The sequence below is a fragment of the Balaenoptera physalus genome (genome assembly GCF_965194825.1).
Source record: "Balaenoptera physalus genome assembly, chromosome: 8".
Classification (NCBI taxonomy): domain Eukaryota; kingdom Metazoa; phylum Chordata; class Mammalia; order Artiodactyla; family Balaenopteridae; genus Balaenoptera; species Balaenoptera physalus.
Genome location: NC_138887.1, coordinates 15,874,303 through 15,902,137, shown reverse-complemented (window position 1 = coordinate 15,902,137; position 27,835 = coordinate 15,874,303). Strand labels below are relative to the sequence as shown.

At 40.7% G+C, this 27,835-nt stretch overlaps 1 protein-coding gene across 1 annotated transcript in view; it reads left to right on the top strand.

Moving 5' to 3' along the window:
- The window catches only part of SLC26A4 (solute carrier family 26 member 4), a gene marked incomplete at its 5' end in the record, with an annotated part of 67,451 nt that extends 51,175 nt beyond the window's left edge, over window positions 1–16,276 (top strand). The window contains 2 exons of the mRNA XM_082473513.1: window positions 1,491–1,574; window positions 3,657–16,276. Of these exons, the coding sequence (XP_082329639.1) occupies window positions 1,491–1,574; window positions 3,657–3,680 (108 nt within the window). The 3' untranslated portion in view covers window positions 3,681–16,276. The remainder of the gene's footprint in view (window positions 1–1,490; window positions 1,575–3,656) is intronic.
- Between the last annotated feature and the right edge of the window lie 11,559 nt (window positions 16,277–27,835).

The window sequence follows — 27,835 nt, the reverse complement described above, 5'->3', positions numbered from 1 at the left end:
CAAGTACGGGGGGAGTTTCTTGCCTTTTTGGAGGTCGGACGTTTTCTGCCAGCGTTCAGTGGGTGTTCTGTAGGAGCAGTTCCACGTGTAGATGTATTTCTACTGTATCTGTGGGAAGGAAGGTGATCTCCGCGTCTTACTCTTCCGCCATCTTCCCGAGGACCCCGCAATGTCTTTAAATAGGATCCGTTAGGTCGTAAGTGATTTTTGAAAAAGAAAAAAAAAAAAAAAAAAAAGAAAGCCATGAATCAGCCCAGAGTTTATTCCTCACAAAACAGGATAGACCCTGATTTTCCACAGGCCTCCTTATTTTGTCATTTCTCCTGTAAAACACCCAGGAGAGTTGAGCATTCTGATGTGGGTCATTGGGCTGGGCCTGGTACAAGAGCCTCATCTCTCATGGACTTTCTCACTGTGAATTTGGGAAACTAAAACAAATGCCTATAAAAATAACAACAATAATAATTATTCTGGTGACACAGACTACTGTATTTTAAATTGCTTTCCCTTTTTTTCTAAGAGTGGGATAAGCAGATTCTTACTGTAGATTGGAAGTTAATATTTGAAGTGAAACTAATTTAGAAAACAATAATACATTATTCTTTTCACCTATTGTTAGTGGAAAGATTGTTCTGCTTAATGCTGCTAGAGAATATACTAGTCCTAAATACCAAGATGTGGATCTTAAATACAAAAAAAAAAAAAAAAGGCACTACATGCAAGATGCTCAGCTTTGAAAACTCATAAACCTTTTTTAAAAAATATCTAAAAGTTCTCTAACCCACAGGTAACAACAAAGCAAGATCATATAACAAGAACTGGGTTATTTATTTGTGAGATTAAAAGTAGCTAAAAAAGCCCTCTGAAATGTCACTCTTGCCTTGATATACATTTAGAGTGGCTTTGGGAATACCCTTTATGCATAAGACAAAGTCCAGATTGTTACTGGTTTCCTCTGTGTGGAAGATTAAATTACATACTACAGCTAAAAAGCAGAACTTTCCTGAACAACTACTTGGTTCATAGATGTTGGTTTCCATCTCCAGTAACATTAATTCCCATCCAATTCAACTTGAGACTGTTTATGGCCATCACTCAGGAGCCCTTCACTGGGCATTCACTGCATGCTCAATGCTGTACTAAGTGTGCTTAGCTTGGCCACTGAAAGAAAACTACTATTGACTGCTGAATCATTTAGGCAGACAGGGTGACTTGTTAAGAGGCATACACTTCAGAGGTTGGGGAAGAAAGCTGCAAAAGAGGTTAGACAATGGAGAACTATACTAGTTCACACTTGAATGTGAAAAAAATGGTATAGGGAGAATTCTAAGTGGGAAATATAAAAGGACAAGAAAGTGGAAAAAGATTTTGAAGTATGTAGATTATAAATGAGAGGCACCAGCAAAGCTTCAAATCGTTTTCAGTGAAGTATCAGGTGGGTTAATGCTCTTACACCTCCAATAAATATTCTCCGTGTTCTCTTTGTCAAGATCACCCTCATCCAAGACTGTAAAGATCCTCTTGAATTAATGGAAGCAGAGCTGATTGAAGAAGAACTTGATGTCCAAGATGAGGTATGATCATTATGTTCGTTCAAAGAAAATAATTTGGATTAAATAGAATAATACTTGTAGTATTAAAACTACTTGATAAAAACTATTCAGGGAAAAGAATTTTTTAAAAATACCAAGAGGATGGCTTCATAGAAAGGGGAAAATGGAAAACAAGGGTTCTCCCTTGAAGACATAGTACCTGGGGGGACCTTTTGTCCCAGGCATACAGGCGTGATCAGCAACTGGAAGCAGCCAACACATTGGTCCTGATTTTATACCTAAGCGTCTGCATACCTTCTTTTCCAGAGACCCAAGGCCAGTGAGATAGGAGAAAGGTGAATGGAGGGAATTTTTAAACCAGGAGTTTCATAAGCTTCAGAAATAGAATGTGAGCAGTAGGAACCTCATGACTTTTCTTCATCTGACTGATGACGGCTTAAAAAAGAGACTGATTCTGTGTATTTCTGATGTCACTGGGGCATCAGACTATTCTTAGGAAACTTGACTGAAACTTACAGTATCTGATCGAACTTTGTGGCTCCATCACTCAGTAAAATGGGACCAAAAAAAGAAGATCAAAGAATTTTTAAGTTGAAAGATGTCTAGAAATCAGGTAGCCCCACATTCTCGGCCATGCAGAAATCTCTCCTACCCCGTCCTTAAGGATGTTGTCTCAGCTTTTGTGTGAACATTTCTAGACATTGCCAACTAGCAGCAAAGGGAGTTTGCTACATAGTTGAATTCTCCAAGTGTTAGCTGTGCTTACAAACTAGATTCACCCTTTCTCTAATAATCATCCAGTGGACTGAGATCCTTTTGGTTGCTTTCTCTGCACAGTCCTTAAATATTTGAGAGCAGCTTTCACATTTCCAACAGACTCTATCCCGGGTGAGACTCCTCCAGTTCCCTTTACTGTTCCTCATAGACATGAAATTTGTTAATCCTTCCCTGGTCAAGAAGGGGACATAAAACCCCAGATGGGGTCAACTCTGACCTACCTTGATTTCATCAAGATATTTACATTACCGTGACTTAAGAATGGGTTTATTTTCATAATAGCCACATCAAAATCTTTGCTTCTACTGAGCAGGGGTCAACTAAAGACTTGGGCATTTTCACATGAACTGTGGTCTAGCTGGGCTCTCCATTTATATTTATATAATTGATTTTGGCCCTAATGCAGAACTACACATTCTTCTGCTAGATTACAGCTTCCTGGTTCCAGTTTATTGACATTGTTTTGAATACTAAATCTATCATCCAGCATATTAACTATGTAACCCCACTGGGTGCCATATGCAAATCTGGATAAGCAGGACTTCTCTGCTGTATTCCAGGTCCTGATAAAAATGTTGAAAAGAATAACACTCAAACCCCAATGATAAAATCAGGCAGTGAGGATGACAGGCAGAGAAGATTTTTGTGGAAGAAATACACTAAGTAGAGTGAAAATCAGGGGTTCCACATTTTAGCCCATCAGCTTGGTGAGGCCAGGAATTTCATTACTGAGCTGTGAAGTCCTTCCAGCTTTAGTAGTTTATGACTACGGATATAGGGCCAACTTAGTTGAGTGAAAACTCATATATCAAAACTGGAACTTAAGAAGTTGCCACACTATATAGAAGTATTTTTGATGCCACATAAAAGCATCATTCAGGTAGGGTTCCTGTAGATAGGGAAACAGAGTGGTTTTCAGGGCCTGGGCTTAGAACCAACAGACTTGAGTGCTGGCCCTGATTCTGCAACTTACCAGCTGGGTAGCTTAGGGCAACTTACTTATCCTGTCTTCATTTTAGTTTCTTCATGTAAAATAGAAATAATAATACCTCACAGAGTTGTGACAATTAACGGGTACATGTACAGGAATAAAACAGTGCCTTGTACATAGTAAGTACTCAAGAAGTAGTAATTATTGTGTTTAAAATACATCCAATTAAAGTATGATGAAGTACAAAATTAAGTTTTTACCCTACTCTTATTGTGATGCTATACACCTAAGTAAATGTAAGCAACCAACACTACACAAACATATTTGCAAAAAAGATAAGGTAGACTTCAGGAGAACTCAGTTGCATCAACACTGTTTCCCCTTTGCCTCCACAGGCTATGCGAAGACTTGCATCCTGAAATTGGGCTCAGGAGGTTGCTCTAAGCAAGGACTGCAAGGCAAATTTTACCACCATGTAATTCTATGCAAATATTTTCTGCATTGACTATTTTCTTCAAACTTGAAACACTCATTCTTTTCCATTAGACTTTTTAAAATCTTTGATTTTTTTTTTTAACCTCTTAACCACTGAAAGAAAAGCGCTAAGATTGTTTCTAGGCTTTATTTATAAAATGAGTAGCTTATTTCTAAAATGTGCAAAATGGTGAAGAAGAAAGTTTAACAATGTCCAGGATCGGAGGATATTATGCTGCTGTTCCCCACGACACATCTGCTGACAGTGTTCATGTGGGTACATGTGTACCTCTGTGCAGCTGGGGCAAGTGTCACCCAACAGCCTCTGTGGGCAGGCAGGTGAGGCAGGAATGATTATCCTATAGAAAAATCTATTTCTGACTGACCTTGATACCCATGAGCTAAACTGATCACAGTGAGTAAAGGTTGAAATATAATTATTAATGTACTTACCAATAAATGCCTTTAAAAACCCCCTTTGGTAAATGCATCAAGAAAAGGTTTTAAAAATGCAAATTTGGTTAGTACTTAGTAATGTAGTATTACTATATGTGACCAGATATGTAACCAGAATTCAGAATAAAGGAAATGGTTCACTTAAAAGCCATAGAATTGGGCTGATACATTTTAGAAACACTGACTCAGAGAAGTGAAGTGATAAGATTACTGTGGTTTATAGAAATCACTTTTTGATATAATAATCAAGGATCACAAATAAGATCTAGTAAAACATATGACACTATCTCTAGTTGAAAAATGCAGTTTTAATTTATCTTAGTTTATAGAAATGGTCATTGTGTAGAGTATATTTAAGTATGGTCTATTTAAAATCTAACATAAAATTTGTGTTATTTTGAACAAAAATCAATTTTGATATGTTTATAAGACCGTGGTGATTAAAACAAGTTTATGTTTTTCTTTAAAAATTTAGCATTATGTGAAGTGATCTTTAACTGAATTCTAAATACCTTCCAAAAAACATCTAAAAAGTGAACTGCTTATATATATATGTATATATACACATGTATATATATCTACATATATATACTGATTGAGACAAAACATTCTAAATGAACTCAATATCAAAGGAAAAAAGTTGGTTTGGAATGCACACATTGAAAGTATATGTTTTTAAAAATCCATATGTTAAGCCCCAAAATATTTTTTACTTAAGCTTTTCTGAGTGCCAACAATTTTCTAGGCATTGTATATAATATTTAGGCTTTGGTCCTGTGGACTAGTCCCATGTATTTCATGCTGGAGTGAATGAAGTTTTACTTCTAGAGAAAAATACTCAGGTCCTCAACTGAGGCAATGTCTTAAGTTGACAGAGAATGATATTGTGCCTTTGGCACAGATGTGTGAAATTCCCAAATGTGTTTGGCTATCTAAAGGCAGCATGTCTTATCTCTGTTTTTCTTTTTAAATACTATCAGAAATAAAGTCTCTATCTACTTCTGCAGGAATATCATTAGTGATCATATCAAATTGGTTGACTAAAAGCATTATTTTCCTCCCTCCACCCCCATACTACATATCAGAATTTCAGTGAGTTGCAGTGGATTGTGATGTTATAATAGTCTTTTATGCTCATGGGTTATACTGTCTTTAATAGATGTGGAACAGATTTCTCCCCATGTTGGGTACAGCATAACCAGGATTATAATGTTATCTCATTTTTACAGTAATACCTGCCTATAATGGCAACAAATCATATCTCTAAACAGTGAATATAATAGTCTTGCAGAAAATGGATGAATACCTCTGTTCAATAGAGGAAATATGCACTGCTTTTTTTTTTTTTATTAGTTGAAGGAAATATCAAAGTTACATTTTAAAGGCTAGAGTTTTGTAAAATCTTGAGTCCACTTGTGGCTGTATAAGACCACAGTCTTTGACTTGTTTCCCAAGCACACTCTAGTAATACTGTCTCTTTCATGCATTTTGTGAATAGTAAACAGACTTTTAATTCTATATTGTCAATGGAAATTTTACTTGAAATTAAAGCTTTTGTTATGTTTTTAACCTTGAGGATAAGATTCCACTATTGTATATGAAAAGTGAAAAAAATCAAATCATGTACACTTGGAAATATTTGCACATATTTTTTATGAAAAGTAATATTGCCTTTTAAGCTACTCTGATGTGTCCCTTCCGAACAAACTATTAAATATAATAAAAAATGCTAAATTTAAGTGTTCCAGTACTTTTTTGTTTTTAAATTGGGGTATAGTTGATTTACAGTATTATATTAGTTTCAGGTATATCATATAGTGATTCAAAATTTTTATAGATTATACTCCTTTTAAAGTTATTATAAAATATTGGCTATATTCCCTGTGCTGTACAATATATCCTTGTAGCTTACTTATTTTATTTATTACTTTTTTCCTAATGATACCTTTCTTTCTTTCTTATTTATTTATTTATTTTTGGCTGCATTGGGTCTTTGTTGCTGCGCACAAGCTTTCTCTAGTTGCGGCGAGCAGGGGCTACTCTTCGGTGTGGTGTGCATGCTTCTCATTGCCGTGTCTTCTCTTGTTGTGGAGCACGGGCTCTAGGCATGCGGGCTTCAGTAGTTGTGGCACGTGGGCTCAGCAGTTGTGGCTCGTGGGCTCTAAAGTGCAGGCTCAGTAGTTGTGGTGCATGGGCTTAGTTGCTCCTCAGCATTTGGGATCTTCCCAGACCAGCGCTCGAACCTGTGTCCCCTGCATTGGCAGGAGGATTCTTGACCACTGCGCCACCAGGGAAGTCCACTTATTTATTTTATACATAGTAGTTTGTACCTCTTAAATCCCCGCCCCTACCTTGCCCCTCCCCCCTACCCTTTCCCTACTGGTAACCACTAGTTTGTTCTCTGTATCTGTGAGTCTGTTTCTGTTTTGTTATATTCATTCGTTCTATTTTTTATATTCCACATATAAGTGATAACATACAGTTTTTGTCTTTCTCTGACTTATTTCACTAAGCATAATACCCACCAGGTCCATCCATGTTTTTGCAAATGGCAAAATGTCATTCTTCTCTATGGCTGAGTAGTACTCCATTTTATATATATATGTGTGTGTGTGTGTGTGTGTGTGTGTGTGTGTGTGTGTGTATGTATACAAACACATACCACATCTTCTTTATCCATTCATCTGTTGATGGACAGTTAGGTTGCTTCCACATCTTGGCTATAATAAATAATGCTGCTGTGAACACTGGGGTGCATGTATCTTTTCAAATTAGTGTTTTCACTTTCTTGGGATATATACTCAGCAGTGGGATTGCTGGATCATATGGTAGTTCTAATTTTAGTTTTCTGAGTAGCCTCCATAATGCTTTCCACAGTGGTTGCACCAATTTGCAATCCCACCAATAGTGTAAGAGGGTTCTCTTTTCTCCACATCTTCACCAACATTTGTTATTTGTGGTCTTTTTGATGATAGCCATTCTGACAGGTGTGAGGTGATATCTCATTGTGGTTCTGATTTGCAATTCTCTGATGACTTAATGATGTTGAGCATCTTTCCATGTGCCTGTTGGCCATCTGTATGTCTTCTTTAGAAAAATGTCTATTCAGTTCTTCTCCCTAATTTTTGATTGGGTTGTTTGTTTGATATTGAGTTGTATGAGCTGTTTATATATTTCAAATAATAACTGCTTATCGGTCATAACATTTGCAAATATATTCTCCCATTCAGTAGGTTGTCTTTTCATTGTTGATGGTTTCATGTGCTGTGCAGTGTGTCAGTACTCTTTGTCAGTCATCATTTTGATGTATTCTTCGTAGCTTTACTTCCATTTGTGTGTAATTTCTTTTTGTAAAGACTTATTCATGCAATAAACAATGTTACAAATATCTCCTTCAATCTTGTAATTCTTACCCAAATATTTCCAGCTTATTTTGTGCAACGATTTTCATTATTTTAAGCAAACTTTTCTTTCTGGTATAACATACACATCAAAATGATACAAAGTATAGTGTACTGCATGAAGAATTTTCACAACAGGCACACCAGTGTAGCCAGCACCCAGATCAACAAGCAGGAAATAACCAGCATCCCAGACACCCTCTCATGCTCCCTTCCAGTAATTGCCCCAATGGATAATTACTGTGCTGATTTCTAACACTTGTTCTTTGAACTTTGTATAAATGGAATCAAAATGGAAAGATTTCTATCAAAATAGGAAGATTATTCTCTTTTTTCTCTTTCTCTTTTGTGTCTGTCTCCTTTCACTCAATATTACAAATGGGGCTTCCCTCGTGGCACAGTGCTTGAGAATCTGTCTGCCAATGCAGGGGACACGGGTTCGAGCCCTGGTCTGGGAAGATCCCACATGCCGCGGAGCAACTAGGCCCGTGAGCCACAACTACTGAGCCTGCGCGTCTGGAGGCTGTGCTCCGCAACAATAGAGGCCGCAATAGTGAAGAGGCCCGTGCACCGCGATGAAGAGTGGCCCCCGCTTACCGCAACTAGAGAAAGCCCTCACACAGAAACGAAGACCCAACACAGCCAAAAATAAATATAAAAATAAATAAATTAATTTAAAAAAATATTACAAATGTAAGATTCATCCATGTTACTGCCTATTGCAATCATTCATTAATTCTCACTGTTATATGGTATTCCATTGTCTGAATTTACCACCAATTATTTATCCATCCTACTGTTTATGGATATTTGGGTTGTTTCCAGTTTTTGGCTTTCATGAATAGTGCTGCTATGAACATTCTTGTTATTTATTTATTTATTTGGTAAACATATGCACACAATTCTGTGAAGTATATACCTAAGAGCAGAGTTGCTGGGTCATATACATATGTTCTGTTTCAGTAGACACTGCAGTAGATAACTAGCATCTACGGAAGAATTTTTTCCAAAGCGGTTGTACCAACTCATACTTCTGTCAGCTGTGAGTTAGAGTTCTAGTTGCTACACATTTTTGTCAACACTTGGTTTGTGTATCATTTTCATCTAAGCTGTTCTTGTGGGTATGTAGTAGTATCATACTGTGGTTTTAATTTGCATTTCTCTGATGACTAAAGTTGAACACCTCAGATGTTTATTATCATTTAACATTTAAATATCCTCTTTAGTGAGTCATGGGCCGAAATCATTTGCCTATTTTTCTTTTCCGGCCATCTGCCTTTTCCTAATTGCCTTGTAAGAATTTATGTAGTAAGGATACAAATCCTTTTTGAAAAATGTACTGTAAATATCTTATTCTGTGGATTGCCTTTTCACCCTTAATCATGATGACTTTTGATCGAGAGAAGTTCTTAATTTCAATGTAGTTCCTGTAGTTCCATTTATCACCTTTTACCTTAATGGTTAGACTTTTTTTTTTTTTTTGGCGTCTAGTTTAAGAAATTGTGCCTCCCCAAGATATTTTCCTATGTTTTCTTCTAAAAACTTTAATTCTCACATTTAGATATACAATATATTTGAAGTCAATTTTTATGTATGGTGTGAGGCAAGGAGTAAAGATACATTTTTTTGTTACCAAATGAATATCCCATTGACCCAGCAACTTTCATTGAAAATACCATCTCTGGTGGTCCAGTGGGTAAGACTCCAAGCTCCCAATGCTGGGGGCCCAGGTTCAATCCCTGGTCAGGGAACTAGATCCCGCATGCATGCTGCAACTAAGAAGTCCGCAGGCTGCAACTAAAAGATCCCGCATGCTGCAACTAAGACCCAGCACAGCCTAAATAAATAAATAAATAAATATTAAAATAAAGAGAAAATACCATCCTTTCCCCTTCTTTGATGCAATGTCACCTTTATCATAAATCAGCTAACTCTATATGCTTGTGTCTGTTTCTAGACTCTCTGTTCCATTGGTCTATTTTCCTGCCCTTGTACCAATACTTTACTGTCTTAATTACTGTAGTTTTTAGTAACTCTAGATATTTGGAAGTGTAATTCTTCCAGCTTGTTCTTTTCCTACTATATTTATGCTTAGCCCTCTGCATTCCCATTTACATTTTAGAAGAGCCTATCAATTTGTAACAATTATTCTTAATATATTTTCTAGAATTAGCAAAAATTTTCATCAGGAAGGGACCGATGACCCTGAAAAAATTAAATTAAAAAAACTAAATGAAATATATGCTGAAACTCACAAAATTAATCATGGTTATGCCTTATTAGATGATACAAAATATAAAAGCACCATGATTTTTGTGTGTTTTTTAAAAATTAGAAATATAGATTTCAACTCATGTGCTTCATAAACTTACATGGTGCGACTCCCAGGTTGAGGTCAAGTTGTGTTTAGTTGGAACTGAGATGTGTCCAGGCACTGCCACTGATGGGCCAGGCTAAAGAGGAGTCTGTGTAATGACTGAGGAGCCACTTGGGATAGAGACATTTATTCCAAAGCAAGAAGGAGCAGACTTAAAGAGCTGACCCAGTAACAAGGCTGAGTTGTTGGTGGACAGGGTGAGTGGCATAATATAGTGTCTGTCATTCTGGGGTATGTTCTAGAGACAGATCCATGAACTCATGTTTGGGTCCTATGAAGAAATGAAGCTGCAAAAATATAATCCAAAAGAGCTGCTTTACTGAAACCCCTATAAAAGGATGGGGCCCATGAAATGCTCTTGGCGACCATTTTAACAATATAATTCCCAAGGCAGAGGAAGGCATTCTGCCCTGGTCTCCAGGCACACCTACAGCTCTGGAGACACCTCAGGTCTTCTCCTGCAAAAATGCATGGAGGATAGCAGTCCTTGGTAGGATTGACTTGCTCCTGAACACATGTCAGGTGCTCACTGGAACTTCCAGAAATATTTGAGGGGTCTTTTATTTGGGGCTTAGGCCTATATGAACAGATGAGATGAGAGTCAGTAAATTATGACTCTTTTCCATTTGCATCAGGCTGGGTTCCTGAAGAAAATTTGGTTTCATTTAGAATAGAAAGCCCTTATCATGCAAACAATATAACAAAAACCACATGAATTTTAATCATACAAACTTCAGTTCCATAAAAAAGCCAAATAAAGACAAATAGCCAGAAGGAGTGGGAGAGAGAGAAAAATAAAAGTGATGAGGGGGAAGGAGAAGAGGGCCAAAGAAGGGAGGGAGAAAGAAAAAGAACCACGATGAGGAAAATGGCATCAGGGAAGGGAGAGAAATAAGAAAGGGGAAATTAACTGAAGAAAGAGAAAGAAAACGAAGGTAAAAATAAAAGGTGGAGAGAAGAAGAGACAGGACATCAGGGAAAAGTAGAAAGGAAAGATGAGGGAGAGAATTTAGTAGTGGAAAAAGAAAATTCAAATAAAGGATTGACTTCAATACAATCATATCATTTGAGAACTCAGAGAATTTAGCAGCACTCCCTCTCCCACACATCACGCCAACCCCTGAGTTCTTGGTCCCCCTTACCTGGCTCTATTTTTTTCCTCCATAATACTTATCAGCCCACCTAATGCAATTTATCTCCTCTCCCTACTTCCTCCCTTATGCTAGAACATAAGCTCCACCAGGGTAGGGATCTTTGTTTTATTCCTGGACAGATTCTAAGCACTAGAGGAGTGAAGAGTGCCAGGCCCACAGAAGGTGCTTAATACTGTTGGAAGACTGAATCACGATGCAGTGATGCTAAATAAGGTCACCATGGTTTGAGCATAACAGTCATCTGAGTATTCAAGACATTCAGAGTTTCCTGGGTTTTCCAGCCTTTTCCTATGGCCTACACAACTGCCTATCTGCCTGCTCTCCCTACTGGTCTCCAGAAAAACAGCTGGGGATTCACTAGGATACTCACAGAGCTCTAAGGAGCTGAAGGCCCTTCTAGACTCTACACTAATTTTGAATCTGCTGAGGTAGCCCACTTCATCCCTTTCTTCAGGAATATCTTTGGGCCTAGACACAGGGGAACTGTTTTTGTATAAGATCCTGCCCCAGTGCACTGTTTTAGACCAAGTGCTCCAGTATTCTGAATCCCTCCCCATTACACTTAAAAAAACAAAAACAAAACCATTTTATTTTGAAATGATTATAGATTCACAAAATGTACAGCAAGGTTCCCATGTACCCTTCACCCAGCCTCCCCCAATGTCAACATCTTACACAACTACAGAACAATTCAGAACCCAGGAAATTGGCATTGGTACAAACCATAGAGCTTATTCACATGTCACCACTCATTTGCATGCGTGTGTGTGTGTGTGTGTGTGTGTGTGTATGTTTAGTTCTATGCAATTTTATCCCAAGTATAGCTTCATGTAAACACCATCACAATCAAGATGCATGGCTATACCATCACCACAAGACTCCTGAGGGCCCTTTTTAAAAAGCATGTCAAGTGCAGATACACCTCTCCACATCACACCACTCCCAGACTCATTAAGACTGAACAAAGACATTCTGAGTTGGAGGAACACCTCTGATATTACATTTCCTGTGGCCAGGATAAGTTGACTACCTAATATTCCATTTTAGAATGTGGTTGCAATTTTCTCCATTTTTAAAAAAATTTATTTTTTATTTATTTATTTTTGGCTGCATTGGGTCTGCATTGCTGCGTGCAGTCTTTCTCTCATTGCGGTGAGCGGGGGCTACTCTTCTTTGCGGTGCACAGGCTTCTCATTGCGGTGGCTTCTCTTGTTGCGGAGCACAGGCTCTAGGCACACGGGCTTCAGTAGTTGTGGCACATGGGCTCAGTAGTTGTGGCTCACGGGCTCTAGAGCACAGGATCAGTAGTTGTGGCCCACGGGCTTAGTTGCTCCGTGGCACGTGGGATCTTCCCAGACCAGGGCTCGAACCCTTGTCCCCTGCATTGGCAGGCGGATTCTTAACCACTGCGCCACCAGGGAAGTCCCCAATTTTCTCCATTTTTACTCATTACTATCCCAGTCATGGAGGAGCTCTAGGCCATACAGCAGGAGCATCTAAAGATCACCCTTTGGACGTAAAAGAATGATACAGGTCCTTGACCAACCAGTGCTACAAGTTGGTGGAGACTCTTTAAGATGGAGACCAGGTATGGCTCTTGTCCTAGTCAGTTCAGGCTGCTAAGAAGGGGTGGCTTAAACAAAAAAAATTTATTTCTATTTATTTCTCATAGTTCTGGAGGCTAAAAGTCTGAGATCAGTGTGCCAACACGGTCAGTAAATGCCCCCTTCTGGTTTATAGAAGGCACTCAGAGGGTTGTCTTCTTGCTGAATCCTCACATAGCTAGCTCTCTACTTGGAAGGCACTAATCCCACTGTGAGGGCTCTACTCCCTTGACCTAATTACCTCCCAAAGGCCCCACCCTCCAGATACCATCACTTTGGGATTATGGTTTCAACATCTGAATTTGGGGGAGGGACACATTCATTTCATTGCTGCACCCCTCAAGGCACCTGTGAACTAGGTGGCATTGCTATACACCTGAGGATGGGTTCTGATCTCTGCGTGTTAATTAGTCAACCCTACTCCTTCCAGGTGAATTCACTTCCGAGCTCATCAATTGGTGGTGAGTGTAGCATATCAGGATCCTTTAACCCATTCCCCCAAGCTTATACCGTATACAAAAGGAGTCCTGGGCATCCTTCTATTCCCTGGCACAGAAGTATTCAGGTGAATAGGAGCGGTCTGGACCAGTAGAACACACTGGTGCACCCATGACTTTTCTCCGGTAAGCTCCGCATCAAGTGGGTAAGGGAAGGAAGCGGTGAGAAATGAGGCTGGCAGGTGGAGTGGGACCAGATTACAAGGGGCCTTGTACACCACATTAAGGAGCATGGATTTTATCCTCTACTCTGGTAAGAGATAAAGGCAAAATGGCTGGGTTACATTATCTAGCTAATCCCATCAGCTGACCTGGAAACCTAGAAATAAATTCAGAAGGTAAAATTAAAGTAGAGATGAATGAAGCTTTTGTTGTTTGGTTTCCAAGGACGGAGTAACAGGTGATAAAATTAGCTTTTGTGATTTAGAAATAAAAAGCTTGTTCTACGGATGTAATTTTTATTTCCTTAGTTTATTCTTTTAAGACAATTTCAGTATTCTATTCTCTCTAATGATATGAGGCATTACGTTTATGATTAGGAAGATATGTGTTATATAAAACATTTAAGGCAGAAGTAGATACTGATTTGAGATCGTGGAGTCCATGTTTCCTTATAAACATGTTGCTGTTTCTATGCGGGAGTCGCTGTCTTTTCTGGTTTTACCTCCTTGTTTAAAAAACAGAACTTGCGGTCCCCAAAACAATGGACAAGTGATTGCTTAATATTTCTGTTCAAACCAGTTATTAAATGTCTGTGACAAAATACGAGGCCTGGCAAACAAGTCCTCTGTGCTTGCTGTGACCTCCTCCCAAAGAACCGAAGGCTTCCAAGCTGCGGGGGTGAAGCCTGCTCTCCTCCGTCCTCACCGTCTCTCCTCCACACTGGGTGGTTTGCCTAACCAGAGACACAGCTGGCCACGCGGTGTGAGGACGCTCAGGATAAAGACCTACACTTGGGAGAAGCAACATGGAGGCCAGATCTGCCTGCTTAGAAGGGCTGAGGCTACTTTCTCTTTTTAGTTTCATCCACCTTTATTTTCTTCAGGGCACTAGATTTTCCATCAGCTCCTTGTTCATCAAGTACCTTTCCTGTGACAGGCACGTAACCAGAAGCTGGGTATACAGTCAGCGGTCAACAAAACAGAGCCCATCTCTATTCTCCTGGGACTTAAGAGTCTAATGTGGGAGATGGTCGGTAAACAAGCCAACATCCCAGAGAATACAGGCTGACTACTCTACGTGTGGTAGAGGATTGAAGGTGACCAAGGGCCTTCTGTCACGGAGGATGACTGCGTGGGAACACTGTGTGTCTCTCCGAGGAGGGGATGCTTCAGGAAGGAATTAGCGAGCACAGACCTCGGGGAAAATTGTCCAAGCGGAGGGAACTGGTAGGGAAAAGCCCCAAGGCAGGATTGATCTCAGCTGAGAAGTGGTCATTTGAGACAGAAAGAAGATCAGCAGGTTGGAGGAGGCTGCCAACGCAGGGTCCTAAACACTCGAGGGTTTGTACCTGGAAGGCACTGACAGGCTTTAAACTGGGAAAGATATGGCCAGTTTTGTGTTTTCAGAAGACTGCTCTGGGAGACTTGTTTGTTTCCCTGTACAGAGTATCTCCCTAGGAATACCCAGGATCTGGTCATCTTGGCTGCCTACAGGAAGAGGAAGTGGGGGTGGGTGGGAGGCAAGGGCGGGAGGAAGAAGTTCCGAAGACCCTTTATTCACTTCTGATTCTGAAGGTATTATATATACTCTAAGACTGGACGCAGGAACAGGGAGAAAGCTGCTGCAGATGTCTAGGACAAACCTGAGACAGACATACAAAAATCTGGTGACCAGACTGTGGGAGCGAGGAAGAGGGAGGAATTAAGATGACCTGTTTTTGGATTTTGGATTTGAGCGACTAAGTAGATGGTGATGATAACAAACCGGGGAGAGTTGAAGATGGACAGTTTGGGGGCATTGGCAGCTCCTGAATTTCTAATTAGAAGAGACTTAGGGGTGGCCAGATGGTTGGAAGTAGTGACTGGAAGAGATTTGTCTTAAATAGTGATTTTGCATAGCATTTTTTTTATATCAGTCAGGATATGTCTGTTTATACCTAGTAACCTAAGATACACACACGCACACACACCTGAGAACTAAAAAAAAAAAAGGAAAAAAGGCAAAACTTCAGGAACTTATATAACAAACTTTTTTTCTTTTTTGTTTTTTTTCCTTCTTGCTCAGTTTGCTGGATGTCCAAATGACCCTCTGGGCAATATTCATCCACGAGATGGCTCAGCATTCCAGGCTGCTTTGATCTTAGGCATCTTTATCTCAACAAATGATAACCTTAAAACAAAGAAGGAAAAAAAACACAGCAAGGAGAATTGTACACCTAACCTTAAATATTTCCACCTGGAAGCAATACGTGTAATTTTCACTCATATTTCGGTGGCCAACGTAAGAGCCAAAGCTAAGTCTACCTTCAAGGAGGTGGATAAATATAATCCTCTTATATAAATAAATAAGATGTCCAGGAAAGGAAGGAGGGCTAGAAGTACTGGTGAGTCTAGTAAAGCTTACTATGATATCTTACAAAAGAATGAAAACACTTCAAAAATCTGTATCAAAGAATGGGGGTGGAGGTTAGGAGGAAAGGTAGAACGTGGGCCATCAGTGAGCGTCCACCACCCTCCACACCCCCTACCCCCTGTTTAGTGCTGTGTTTTGTGTGTGGAGAAGAATCCCACACATTCAAGAATCCCATTTCTGGGGCTTCCCTGGTGGCGCAGTGGTTGAGAATCTGCCTGCCAATGCAGGGGACAGGGGTTCGAGCCCTGGTCTGGGAAGATCCCACATGCCGCGGAGCAACTAGGCCCGTGAGCCACAACTACTGAGCCTGCCTGCGTGTCTGGAGCCCGTGCTCCACAACAAGAGAGGCCATGATAGTGAGAGGCCTGCGCACCACGATGAAGAGCGGCCCCTGCTTGCCACAACTGGAGAAAGCCCTCGCACAGAAACGAAGACCCAACACAGCCAAAAATAAATATAAAAATAAATAATTATAGAATTGTTTTTTTAAAAAAAAGAATCCCACTTCTGGACACATTAAATTAAAAATGCCTCTATCCAAGTGGAAGTGTCAAATAAGCAGCTGAATCAGAAGGTCGGAGGACAGGTCTGGGCTACAGCTATAATTTGGGAGATTAAAACATATACACCTGCAGTTGGATATGAGAGTGTGAAGGCCACGAGAGTGGTCTAGGCTGGTGTGGTTGGGCATGAGAATGTCTAAGGAAGATGTAGAGAGGATGACTGGGAGACAGTTGTGGACAGAACCTTGCTGACGACGAAAATTACAGGGGGGTCTGGAAAGGAGACAGAAGAATCAGAGAGGAAGGGGGAGAATCAAGAGTGACATTGTTAAAATTAAGGGAAAAAAGCTTTAAAAGGTCTGCATTTCTGCTCTTATCAAAGCAAACCCCTCCACTTGCGTGATGGATCCCCACCCCTTCTGCACCTCAATTCCTCTCTCTACTGAATTGATTCTGTTAGCACTTAAACATGCTCCAGTGACATCTCCCATCTGATAAAACAAGGCCCACCTCTTCCAACCTCCTCTCTAGCCACTGTCATATCACAAAGCTCCTAGGTACATGGCTCTCCTTTTAGTCCTCCAACATTCCAAGTTCTTCGGTGCCTTTGCACTTACTCTTCCTTCTGCCTGGAGGCTTTCCCCCAGCTTCTTCTAAAGGTTAACTCTTTTTCATCTTTTAAGTTTCAACTTAAATGGCATCTTCTCAAAGAGGCCTTCTGTGACCACACTATGTAAAGCAGTTCTCCCAGTGCCATAGGTGCTTGTCTTAGTCTGTTTGGGCTGCTATAACAAAAATGCCATAAACTCAGTGACTTCTAAACAACACACATTCATTTCCCACAGTTCTGGAGTCTGGGAAGTCAAAGATCACGTCTCTGGCAGATTCACTGTCTGGTGAGGGCTCACTTCCCGGTTCACAGAAGGTGCCTTTTCCCTGTGTCATTACATGGAGGAAGGGGCAAGGGATGTCTTTTATAAGGGCACTAATTCTATTCACAAGGGTACCACCCTAAGACCTAATTACCTCCCAAAGGCCCCACCTCCTAATAATATCACCTTGGGGTAAGGATTTTAACATGTGAATTTGATGGCGGGTTGGGGGGGGGAGGAGGACACACATGGATGACGACACACACGAACATTCAGACCACAGTAGTGCTTTATATATCACATTGCCCTGCTCTATTTCCTTCACAGTATTTACAGTTCTCTGAAATTATCGTTTGTTTACATGTATACTGTGAGTTTCACCCCACTAGAAAGCAGGTTACAAGGGGATAGAAGGAAATCTTTGTTGGGGGAGGGGGTGTGGGTTGGGAGCATAAGGAGTGGTCATTTCTTCCTAAGGTATCACATCTTCAGCAATTTTAAGATACTATGTTGATAGGAGAGTTGTTAATAATATGATGAAAATAACATTTGAGCAAGCAGTCTGAAATTCAGATTGAGAGGCAGAGAAGTGAGTCAAAGGTTGGCACCTTTCTAAGAGTTTGCTATCCCACCAATCCAAGTAGTGGGGCTCACCACCACCAGGCCCCGGGCCAGATAACTCTGATGGATGTTATAACATGGCTACACCCTTGAGACAGGGTCTCATCTAGCTATACATCACAGTGCTTAGAACAGTGTCAAACGTACAGCAGGTGCTCAATCATTATTAGATAAATGTTAACTGCTGCAAACGTTGCAGCCAGCTTCATTAGATCAGCGCTGAAAACCACCCAATGATTTTATTTTGTTTTATTTTATGTATTTATTTGGCTGTGCTGGGTCTTAGTCGCAGCATGAGGGATCTTTGTTGCAGCATGCAGGCTCCTTTAGTTGCGCCATGTGGGATCTAGTTCCCTGATCAGGGACTGAACCCGGGTCCCCTGCATTGGGAGCACAGAGTCTTAACCACTGGACCACCAGGGAAGTCCTCACCCAATGATTTTGACATGAGGAACTTCACTGGTAACCTGCGGGCGGGCATTTGCAGTTGGGTGTTAGCAAAATGGCCCAACTGCAGGGAGGGAATAGAGAGAGAAGAGAGGAAGTGGAGCCAGAGAGACTGCTCTTTCTAGAAGTTTCGCAGCAAAGGGAAGAAAGAAGAGGACAGCAACTACAAGGTGCTAAATGAGGAGAGAGTTTTGTTTTGTTTCAACAGGTAGAGACTTGAACATTTTTTTTTGTTTAATATGTCTAGAGAATAGAGCCAGTAATGAAAGAAGAATTGAAGCTGTATGAAAGGGAACATTTAACTGATGGTGTGTGGACAAGAGAAGATTTAACATACAAAGAATTCCCTTTCCTCCTGGGTAGAAAGGAGGTAAAGATGGGTTGGAAGTGGGGTTCAGGAAGCTGAAGGAGTGGCAACTATTTTCTTTCTAAACAGAAAGCTCAGAAACTTGACTTCCCAAACTGCTTTTTTCAATTTCTCCTCTTCACCAATTTAATTCTGTTCCCCATTTGTTTACGCCTTCTCTTAACTTTTACCCAGTTTCGCTTTGTCAGCTCCACCTGTTCTGGATCCGCCTACAGCCGCGAGATCTTCAGCTGGTTTAGTATATTACCATGGCCAGTCTTCTGGGATTGCCCTGCTCTTTGATATCCACACAACAAAACATTCCATCCTAATAAAGTACAGGGATTCCGGGCTTTTCTCTGATTTCTCTAAGTATTAATGAGGATTCCCACTGAGTGCTTTCACATTTCACAATCTTTATCACCTTACTTCCGTAACTCAGTTCCAATTGGGATAATAATTCAGCCCAAAGATGGACACAAACTTCTCTCTTAATTCCCTAAAATATAACAAAGATATTTTTTTTAAACATCTTTATTGCAGTATAATTGCCTTACAATGGTGTGTTAGCTTCTGCTTTATAACAAAGTGAATCAGTTATACATACACAATATGTTCCCATAGCTCTTCCCTCTTGCATCTCCCTCCCTCCCACCCTCCCCATCCCACCCCTCTAGGTGGTCACAAAGCACCGAGCTGATCTCCCTGTGCTATGCGGCTGCTTCCCACTAGCTATCTATTTTACATTTGGTAGTGTATATTAACAAAGATATTTTAAACAAGATTTCATTTGCGGCTTAGGGATAACAGAAAGGAATAAGAAAGAAAAGTAAGAAAGTTTTGTAACTCAAATGTCCAGCCCATTTTGTTCTTGTTCTACCTTGAGATCATCTTCACAGATGTCAGAAAAGCACATCTAATTGCAAAAGCACTGATGATATTCCTTATCACATAGAAAAACTTCCTAAAACCTTCATCTGAACCCTTTCACACTTCAACCAAGTTTTTGTCCCTTTGTCAGAGGTCTGTTCCCTACAAAAGTTTCCTCCCCTCAGCACACAAAAATATCCGGCCTACAGCAGGGTCTTTCTCCAAATCATACCCTACTCAGCCTAACAAAAGCTGGAGAAACAGATTTCTGCAAAACAAAAGCCCCAGGTGTTAGCCAAACTGACCAAGTAACACACCAGCACTCCAGGATACAGAATAGGAAGGTTTCTCTGTTCCTCTGCTAATCCCCTGTGTCAGAATCTCACGGAGTCTGAGAATCAAAAACCAGAACATGTTTGACTTGTAACTATTTTGGACAACTGTTTTAGTAATTATTATGGATCAACTGCTTGGTTTTGGGGCCACAATATGTTTATATGTGTATATACACATTGCCTTATTACCATGACAGTTTTATTTCTGGCTCTTTGTGGGACTTCCAAACTTTTGATGAAGACAGTATATATATATGTGGGAGATTTTATTTACCTGTGGCTAGTGCCACCTAGTGGACATCATGTCTGAAAGAGCTTTGAGTCTCAGATTTTTATCTACCTGGCAAAGGTGGCGATGAAGATGAAGATGGCTAACATTCATTACGTGCTTATTAGTTGTCAGGCATGGTATTAGATGTGATGCTAATCTATTTAAATTCATTGGCTAATTTAACCTCGAAAACAAAACTAAAAGTTGGAAACAGCTGTCCCCATTTTGCAGAATATGGAAACTGAGACAAAGAAAGCTTAAGTGAATTGCCTAAGGCTGCTCAGGAAATAAATTCCAGAGTCCACGTGTTAACATACTGGGAGGTGAGCGGATGTTGATGGTGTGATTTAGCACCTGGGAGATGACTGAAGAAGACACCTAGTGACAGGTTCCAAGGAAGCAGCTCAGCTGTCCCCTGGGGCAATATGAAGAGGCCAAAGAAATGTTCTGCACTGGACACTGGGCAGACAGGATTCATTCTGAACTCCTCTGGTGCCCTAGGCAAGAACACAGGTGGACCAGGCCATCATTTTTATTGCCTTTTGTTACAAGAGATAAACAAATATTCACAATAAATGGGATAGTTAAAGTAGGGTAAAGACTGACACTTTCCCTCCCCCAACATCCAATTAGAAAGCTCAGACTCTACCCTACCACCTGGAGTCTTTTTTTCCTGATGAAGTAAGATTATATCGCTCTCTAGCCTCTCAATGAGAAGTTCAGTGCACTTCTCAACTCATTTCAGCATCAGGTCTGGTCTATAGTCCAGAGTCTCATCTAAGTATCATCTAAATCATATATAGGTGAAACTAGGTAGGATTCATCCCGAGGCAAAATTCCTCTCCAGCTGTAAAACCAAACAAGTGCTTCCAAAATAAATTGCGGGACAGGTATAGGATAGACATTCCCATTCCAAGAGGGAGAAACAGTTAAGAAGGAACGGGTGACAGGTTCCAAGTAGGTCTAAAACTCCACAAGGCAAATTCCATTAGATCTTAAGGCTGGAGAACCACCTTCTTTGGTTTGATGCTCTGCCCTCCATGCTCAGTGAGGTGGCAGTGTCAGGCCCACAGCTCAGCGGGGCAGCCCTGCCCACATAGCTCTCTGTGAGGGCCCTGTCCATGCAGCTCTGCTGAGCAGCAGTCCTGCCCTTTGAAACCAAGGTGGAGGCAGCCTTGCCCCCTTGCTCAGCCTTGCCTGTGTGCTCTGGACCTGTGGTGGGAGCAGCAGCCTTGATGACCTCCGAAGTCACCTTAGGGGTCCTTCTTCTCTTTTCTTGAAGGATAGCACATATATTCTCAGCCACATAGCTCTATGCTCCCATCCTTTGAAATCCAAGAAGCCCGACAGCCTTCCTTCATTCCTTCCCACCTTCTCTAACCCCTTTAGTTCAAACTGGCAGTGTTTCTGCTGTATAATCCCATCTCTCTGCCTGGCTTCTGCTGAGATGGACTAAGTCCGTAAATCTCTTTATCAAATGGTTGTTCAGCCATAGCCTTAGTGTTCTCTTCAGAACAAGCTTTTTCATTTTTTGCAGTATGGCTAGGCTGAAGATTTTCCAAATCTTCAAGTTCTGGCTCCTTTTTGCTTAACAATTCCTTCTTCAATTCATCTCTCTCCTTTTGCATTTTAGTATATGCAGTCAGGAAGAACCAAGCTGCCCCTTCAACAGTTTGCTTAGAAATCGCCTTAGCTAAATATCCATTTTGTCACTTGCAAGTTCTACCTTCCACGAAACACTAAAACACAGTGCAGCCAAGTTCTTTACCACTTTATAATGACTGCCTTTCCTCCAGTAAACATGTTCCTGCAATAACGTTCTTCATTTCTCTTAATGTCTATATGTCTAGTATGCACCTCAAAACTCTCTCAGCCTCTTCCAATTACCCACTTCCAAAGCCACTTCCACATATTTAGGTATTTGTTACAGCAACACCCCACTTCTTGGTACCAAACTCTGTATTAGTCATCTTGGGCCACCATAGCAAAATACCATAGATGGGGTGGCTTAAACAACAGAAATTTATTTCCTTGCAGTTCTGGAAGCTGAAACTCTGAGATCAGGGTGCCAGCATGGTTGGGTTCTGGTGAGTGCTCTCTTCCTGGTTGCCTTCTTGCAGTGTGCTCACATGGTCTTTCCTTGGTGTATGCATGTGAAAAGAGAAAGAACAAGTTCTCTGCTGTCTCTTTTTTAATTAATTAATTAATTTTAATTTTTGGCTGTGTTGGGTCTTCGTTTCTGTGCGAGGGCTTTCTCCAGTTGCGGCGAGTGGGGGCCACTCTTCATCACGGTGTGCGGGCCTCTCACTGTCGCGGCCTCTCTTGTTGCAGAGCACAGGCTCCAGACGCGCAGCCTCAGTAGCTGTGGCTCATGGGCCTAGTTGCTCCGTGGCATGTGGGATCTTCCCAGACCAGGGCTCGAACCCGTGTCCCCTGCATTGGCAGGCAGATTCTTAACCACTGCGCCACCAGGGAAGCCCCTCTGCTGTCTCTTTTGATAAGGGCACTAATCCCATCATGAGGGTCCCACCCTCATGACCTCATCTAATCCTAATTACCTTCCAAGGGCCCCATCACATTGGGGTTTAGGGCTCCAACATATGAATTTTGAGACATGCAAACATTCAGTCCATAGCAGCAGATATTTAATTTTCTTTTGTGTACATTTATTTTTATTGCAAATGAGTCTTTCTAAAACTTTTATCCAACTTTTTATTATGTAGTATTTCAAACACGAGAAAAGTTGAAAGGAGACAATAGTATACCACACCTAGATTCATTAATCATCTCATCTGCCTTATCTATATGTCTATATGCCTATTAGCTATATATTTTCTGTTTAAAATATCTTGCTGACAGCATTTTCTACCCCCAACTACCTCAGCATGCAACTCCTAACCAAAATACCATTATTACACTTAATAATTCCCTTATATCATCTTGAAGCCAATCCATATTAAAATTTCCTCAATATCTCTTAAAAAATATTTTATTTATTAATCATTTACTTGGCTGTTCTGGGTCTTAGTTGCAGCATGTGGGATCTTTGTTGCCACGTGTGGGATCTTCCTTGCGGCATGCGGGATCTTTAGTTGCGCCATGCGGGATCTTTAGTTGTGACATGTGGGATCTAGTTCCCCAACCCGGGATCGAACCTGGGCCCCCTGTATTGGTAGCATGGACTCTTAACCACTGGACCACCAGGGAAGTTCCCCTCAATATCTTTTATAGCTGTTTCCCCCTGAGTTTGGATCCAATGATGCTGCAAGTATTACATTTAGTTGCTATAGCTCTTTAGTCTTATAAATCTAGAAAAGTCTTCCTACCCTTTTTTCCCCATGACTTTGACTTTTTGAAGAGACTCAGGTGTGATAATGGCATTGTGACTTTATTACCTCTTAGAATTTATACAGAAATATTTACCAATAGGGGAAATGCTGTTACAAACATACAGTGCATAATAAATGGACCTCAGATTTAATTTAAACTTCCTAGTTGAGTGGAATCAGAAAGCTTATCAAGTGCAGTAGTTAACATATTGTGATATGTGATAATACTGAAGAACACTGTGTTCATAATTCTAGAAATCTGCCTAAATTTACCATAGTTTTAAACTTATGTTCATTAATCGTTCAGCTCATCAGACTATATGGATGACACATTTTTAAAAATCCAACTAAACAATTCTCTAACAATGCAAAAAAAATTACAAGGATAAAAATTTAAGAGTCACTCAAATCAGTCTATACAGAAATAATCATTATTAACACCAGGTGAACAGCTTGCCCAGCTATCTGGGCAATACTTAATAGGTCGGTAGCAATACTTTTATAAAGACAATACAGTACTCTATATTCAATGCAAGGCCTGTGTGCCTGGGCATTCCTTGCCCTGCCTCTGTTCTATCAGCACTGCGGGGGCGGGGCGGGGGGGGTGTTGATCCCTGCATTTCCCTGGCTCCTGTGCCAGCTGACATCCAGCTGGGGTCAATTAATTGGAGACTGGAGACCACTAGAAAGGGAGGAGCCAGGGGTACAGTCTTCACAGCAGTTGTGTTTTTTTCTGGCCCCTGTGTTTCAGGTAACACTGCTTTCTCCCTTTGTCCCTTCAGCCTCAGGCTTCAGTGGTTTCTGGCTCTTACACTAACCACTGTGTCACCTCATTGCCATACATGGCTTCCTAGCTCTTCCATTCCCTCTATAACAAGTCCCTGCACTAAATTCCCTCATTGAAAATACTTGACGTAGTTTCTGGTTAGACCCTGACTGCTCTACAATAGATGATATTTTTAATTAAAATATTCTAATTTTATTTGAATTTGATACAACAAAAGAAAATGAAGTAGAAAAATTTTTTCTTTAACATGTGGGCATTACTTTCTAAAGGCTCTTTCTAGGTTAAGAAGAGAAATGATGAAAACCTCTCAGAAGTTAGTTGTTACTTGTAATACTTTTAACCGCTTTTCAATTTTAGACAGTAAAGGTAGGCAGTTCATGAAAAATTAGTACTCAGGTGCTTCCTGTCACCTTTCTCTTCACAATTTTTTACATTGTTTTTATTTTGTTTATAACATTCACATTTTATTCTGTAACCATAATTTCCATAGTTGCTTAGTATTTGTAAAGTTACATATTTAAACCAGCTGTATTTCTCTAGAATGTAAGTTTCATACTGCCAAGCTGGGCTATTTGCTTTGTTCATTGATAGATTCAAAGCAACTAGAAGAGTGTCTGGCACTGATAAATACTTGTTGAATAAATTTACCACAGTAACTCACTTTCTTAGTTTAAATTTTAATTTCTCTCCTAACTGGCTGGATTTCATTGTGGTATATGTGTATATGTTTAAACAAGCACACACCTACACACAGAGATTTTTTCCTCACTCAAGAAAAGCTCAGGCTTGCTGTGCTGCTTGAGTTTCTTCATGCTGACAGATATGGGCTGTTGTCTTCTGGCATTAGATGTTCTTTGCTCATTTTATTGAATGAACTATGAATACTGGTGTAATCAATTGTCACTAATTCTTTACAATTCTAGTAGCCAGTGCCCTCCTATTGCAGTTATTTTTTATTGTAAGCTTTTATCCAGTTGTTAGCCACATCCAGTTGTTTTTTGTTTTATTTTTTTGCACAGCGCCACACGGCATGTAGGCTCTTAGTTCCCCAAACAGGGATGAGACCCACGCCCCCTGCAGTGGAAGTGCCGAGTCTTAACCACTGGACTGCCAGGGAAGTCCCGCCACGTGCATTTGTGTTCAAAAGTTTTAAATGTTTTTTTTTTTTGACAGGGTCATATTAACTCTGATGACATTCTTCAATAAATCAACAGATATTTTTGTGAGTACCTTCTGCTAAATACTGTGTATTATACAAATATGAATTACTAATGGATACTATTCTCTAGGAGCCTGTCTTGTAGGGCGGATAAAATAAGCATGTTGCTACAATATGAAGTAGAGAGTGATGTCTTAAACATAGTTCTGAAGGGGCAGTAATTACCAAGAGGAATGAAGGAAATGCACATTTATTGAAGGCCTGTTATTTGGCAAGGGATAAAGAGCCTTCACAGACGTTATCTCCTGATCTTCAGACCAACTCTGCAAGGAATGTTATTATTATTCCCATTTTACTGATATAGAAACTGAGCTTGAGTAATCATCCAGTATAACACAGGGAGAGTTGAGATATGAACCCAGTTCTTCCTGATTCCAAAGCTCATGCTCTTTCTCTGCTACATACATTACCTCCTGCGAGCTTGAGTCAGAGAAGGCTTGATGGGGAAAGCGGCATATGAGCAGGTGCCTTGATGGGTAGGTAGGTTTCCAGGTGGGAGTAAGAACTGCAAATCCATGCCTAGTATTTTTCTCAGCTGAGGGACAGGTGGGTTTTAAATCTACTTTCAAGAAACTTCTCGTTCATTTGGAGAACCAGTTCTGAGGGGGTAGCTATTACCAAATACTGGAAAGAAACACCACGTAGCCCTCGTTCTTGAATTTCCTGGCATTCTTTTTTCTTTTTTTTGGCCGCACTGTGCGTCATGCGGGATCTTAGTTCCCCGACCAGGGGTTGAATCTGTGCCCCCTGCATTGGAAGCTCGGAGTCTTAACCAGGAAAGTCCCTTTCCTGGCATTCTGTGATCTTGGATATCTACTTCCTCATCACCCCTCTACACAGACACACAGGATTAATGCTTCCAGGTGCAAAGATTTACCCTTCCTCTTGGACATTTCTAGAATAGTATAAGCTCTTCAAAACAGCATGGGAGATAGAAAGTAGTTTTCAAACTTAAATTCCATGCCATCAGTGCACTTCAACATTTCAGTGAGTCAAAACTACCATTTTTTTTAAAAAAATAAATTTATTTATTTTATTTATTTATTTTTGGCTGTGTTGGGTCTTCGTTGCTGCACACAGGCTTTCTCTAGTTGCGGCAAGCGGGGGCTACTCTTCGTTGCCGTGCGCAGGCTTCTCATTGTGGTGGCTTCTCTTGTTGCAGAGCATGGGCTCTAGGCACGTGGGCTCAGTAGTTGTGGCTCGCGGGCTCTAGAGCGCAGGCTCAGTAGTTGTGGCGCACCGGCTTAGTTGCTCCGCGGCATGTGGGATCTTCCCGGACCAGGGCTCGAACCCGTGTCCCCTGCATTGGCAGGCGGATTCTTAACCACTGTGCCACCAGGGAAGCCCTACCATTTTTTTTGTTTTAAAGGGACAGAATCGAATAGAAATAGCAGAAAGCATTGCATACAGTAAGGGTGAGTACAGTTTCATGACACATAGTTATGTGTTTGTGTTTATGTACTGGGCTATGATGTAAAATATATTTCTGATAGTGACAGACATTTCTTTAGCAGTAACAAGGCCTATTTACAAACCTAGTACACCAGGGAGGCCTGAAAGCCCCTTCCAGCTGGCATGGAGTGGCAGCTGGGGATACGGTCAAGTCTAGGAAACAGTATGACAGACTGCTTGCTCACAGCAGTTTAAAACTGCCAAGCATTCTTTCAGAAATGTGGAGAGAAAAGAACAAAACAATGATCTCTTAGCAGAGGAGCTGCAGGGAGGAGCAGGCTTATCCAGCTGAAGGATACCCACGGCTAAACAGTCCTTCTCAGAAGAGAAGGCAGGCTGCAGGGCCTCTCTAGATCAAAGGTTCCTATCCAAATGGGTAAATATGTCACCAGGCCTCAAAGGACAGAGTGGGAAAATGCCTTTAATCAGCAAATTTCAGTCCTTATAGTCTTCCTTCTTATTCCCTGAATCTGTCTCTTGCTCGGTTTTTGACAGTGTTTGGAAAGCTGGCTGCTATACTTGATAAGGTTTAGCTGTGGTAATATGCTGGTGCTGTTTCAAGAGCTGGTAGGGAGAGGAGGAAGCTGGGATTGTGTGAGGCTGGAGTGCTAATCAAGCTTGAAGGCCGATCACACAACTGACTCCAATAACCAGAAGTCAAGAGTCTTGGCTAAACATCAGGCTTGTTTTGTTTGTGCATCAGTATGCTAAGAGGTCCAAAATTGCCTCATTGACCCTATCGTCAAATCTCCAACCCATATTTATAGGTAATAATGAAATTGTAGCTAACATTTAACACTCATTTAATAATGGGCCAGCTGCTATGCTGTTATCTCATTTAATCTTTACTATTAACTTAAGAAGCAATGAATATAGTAACTACCCTGGTAATAATAACTACCATTTAATGAGGGCTTACTGTGTGCCAGTAGGTACTAAGTGCTTTAGCTAGAAAATAACATTTAATTCTCACAACGACCCTAAA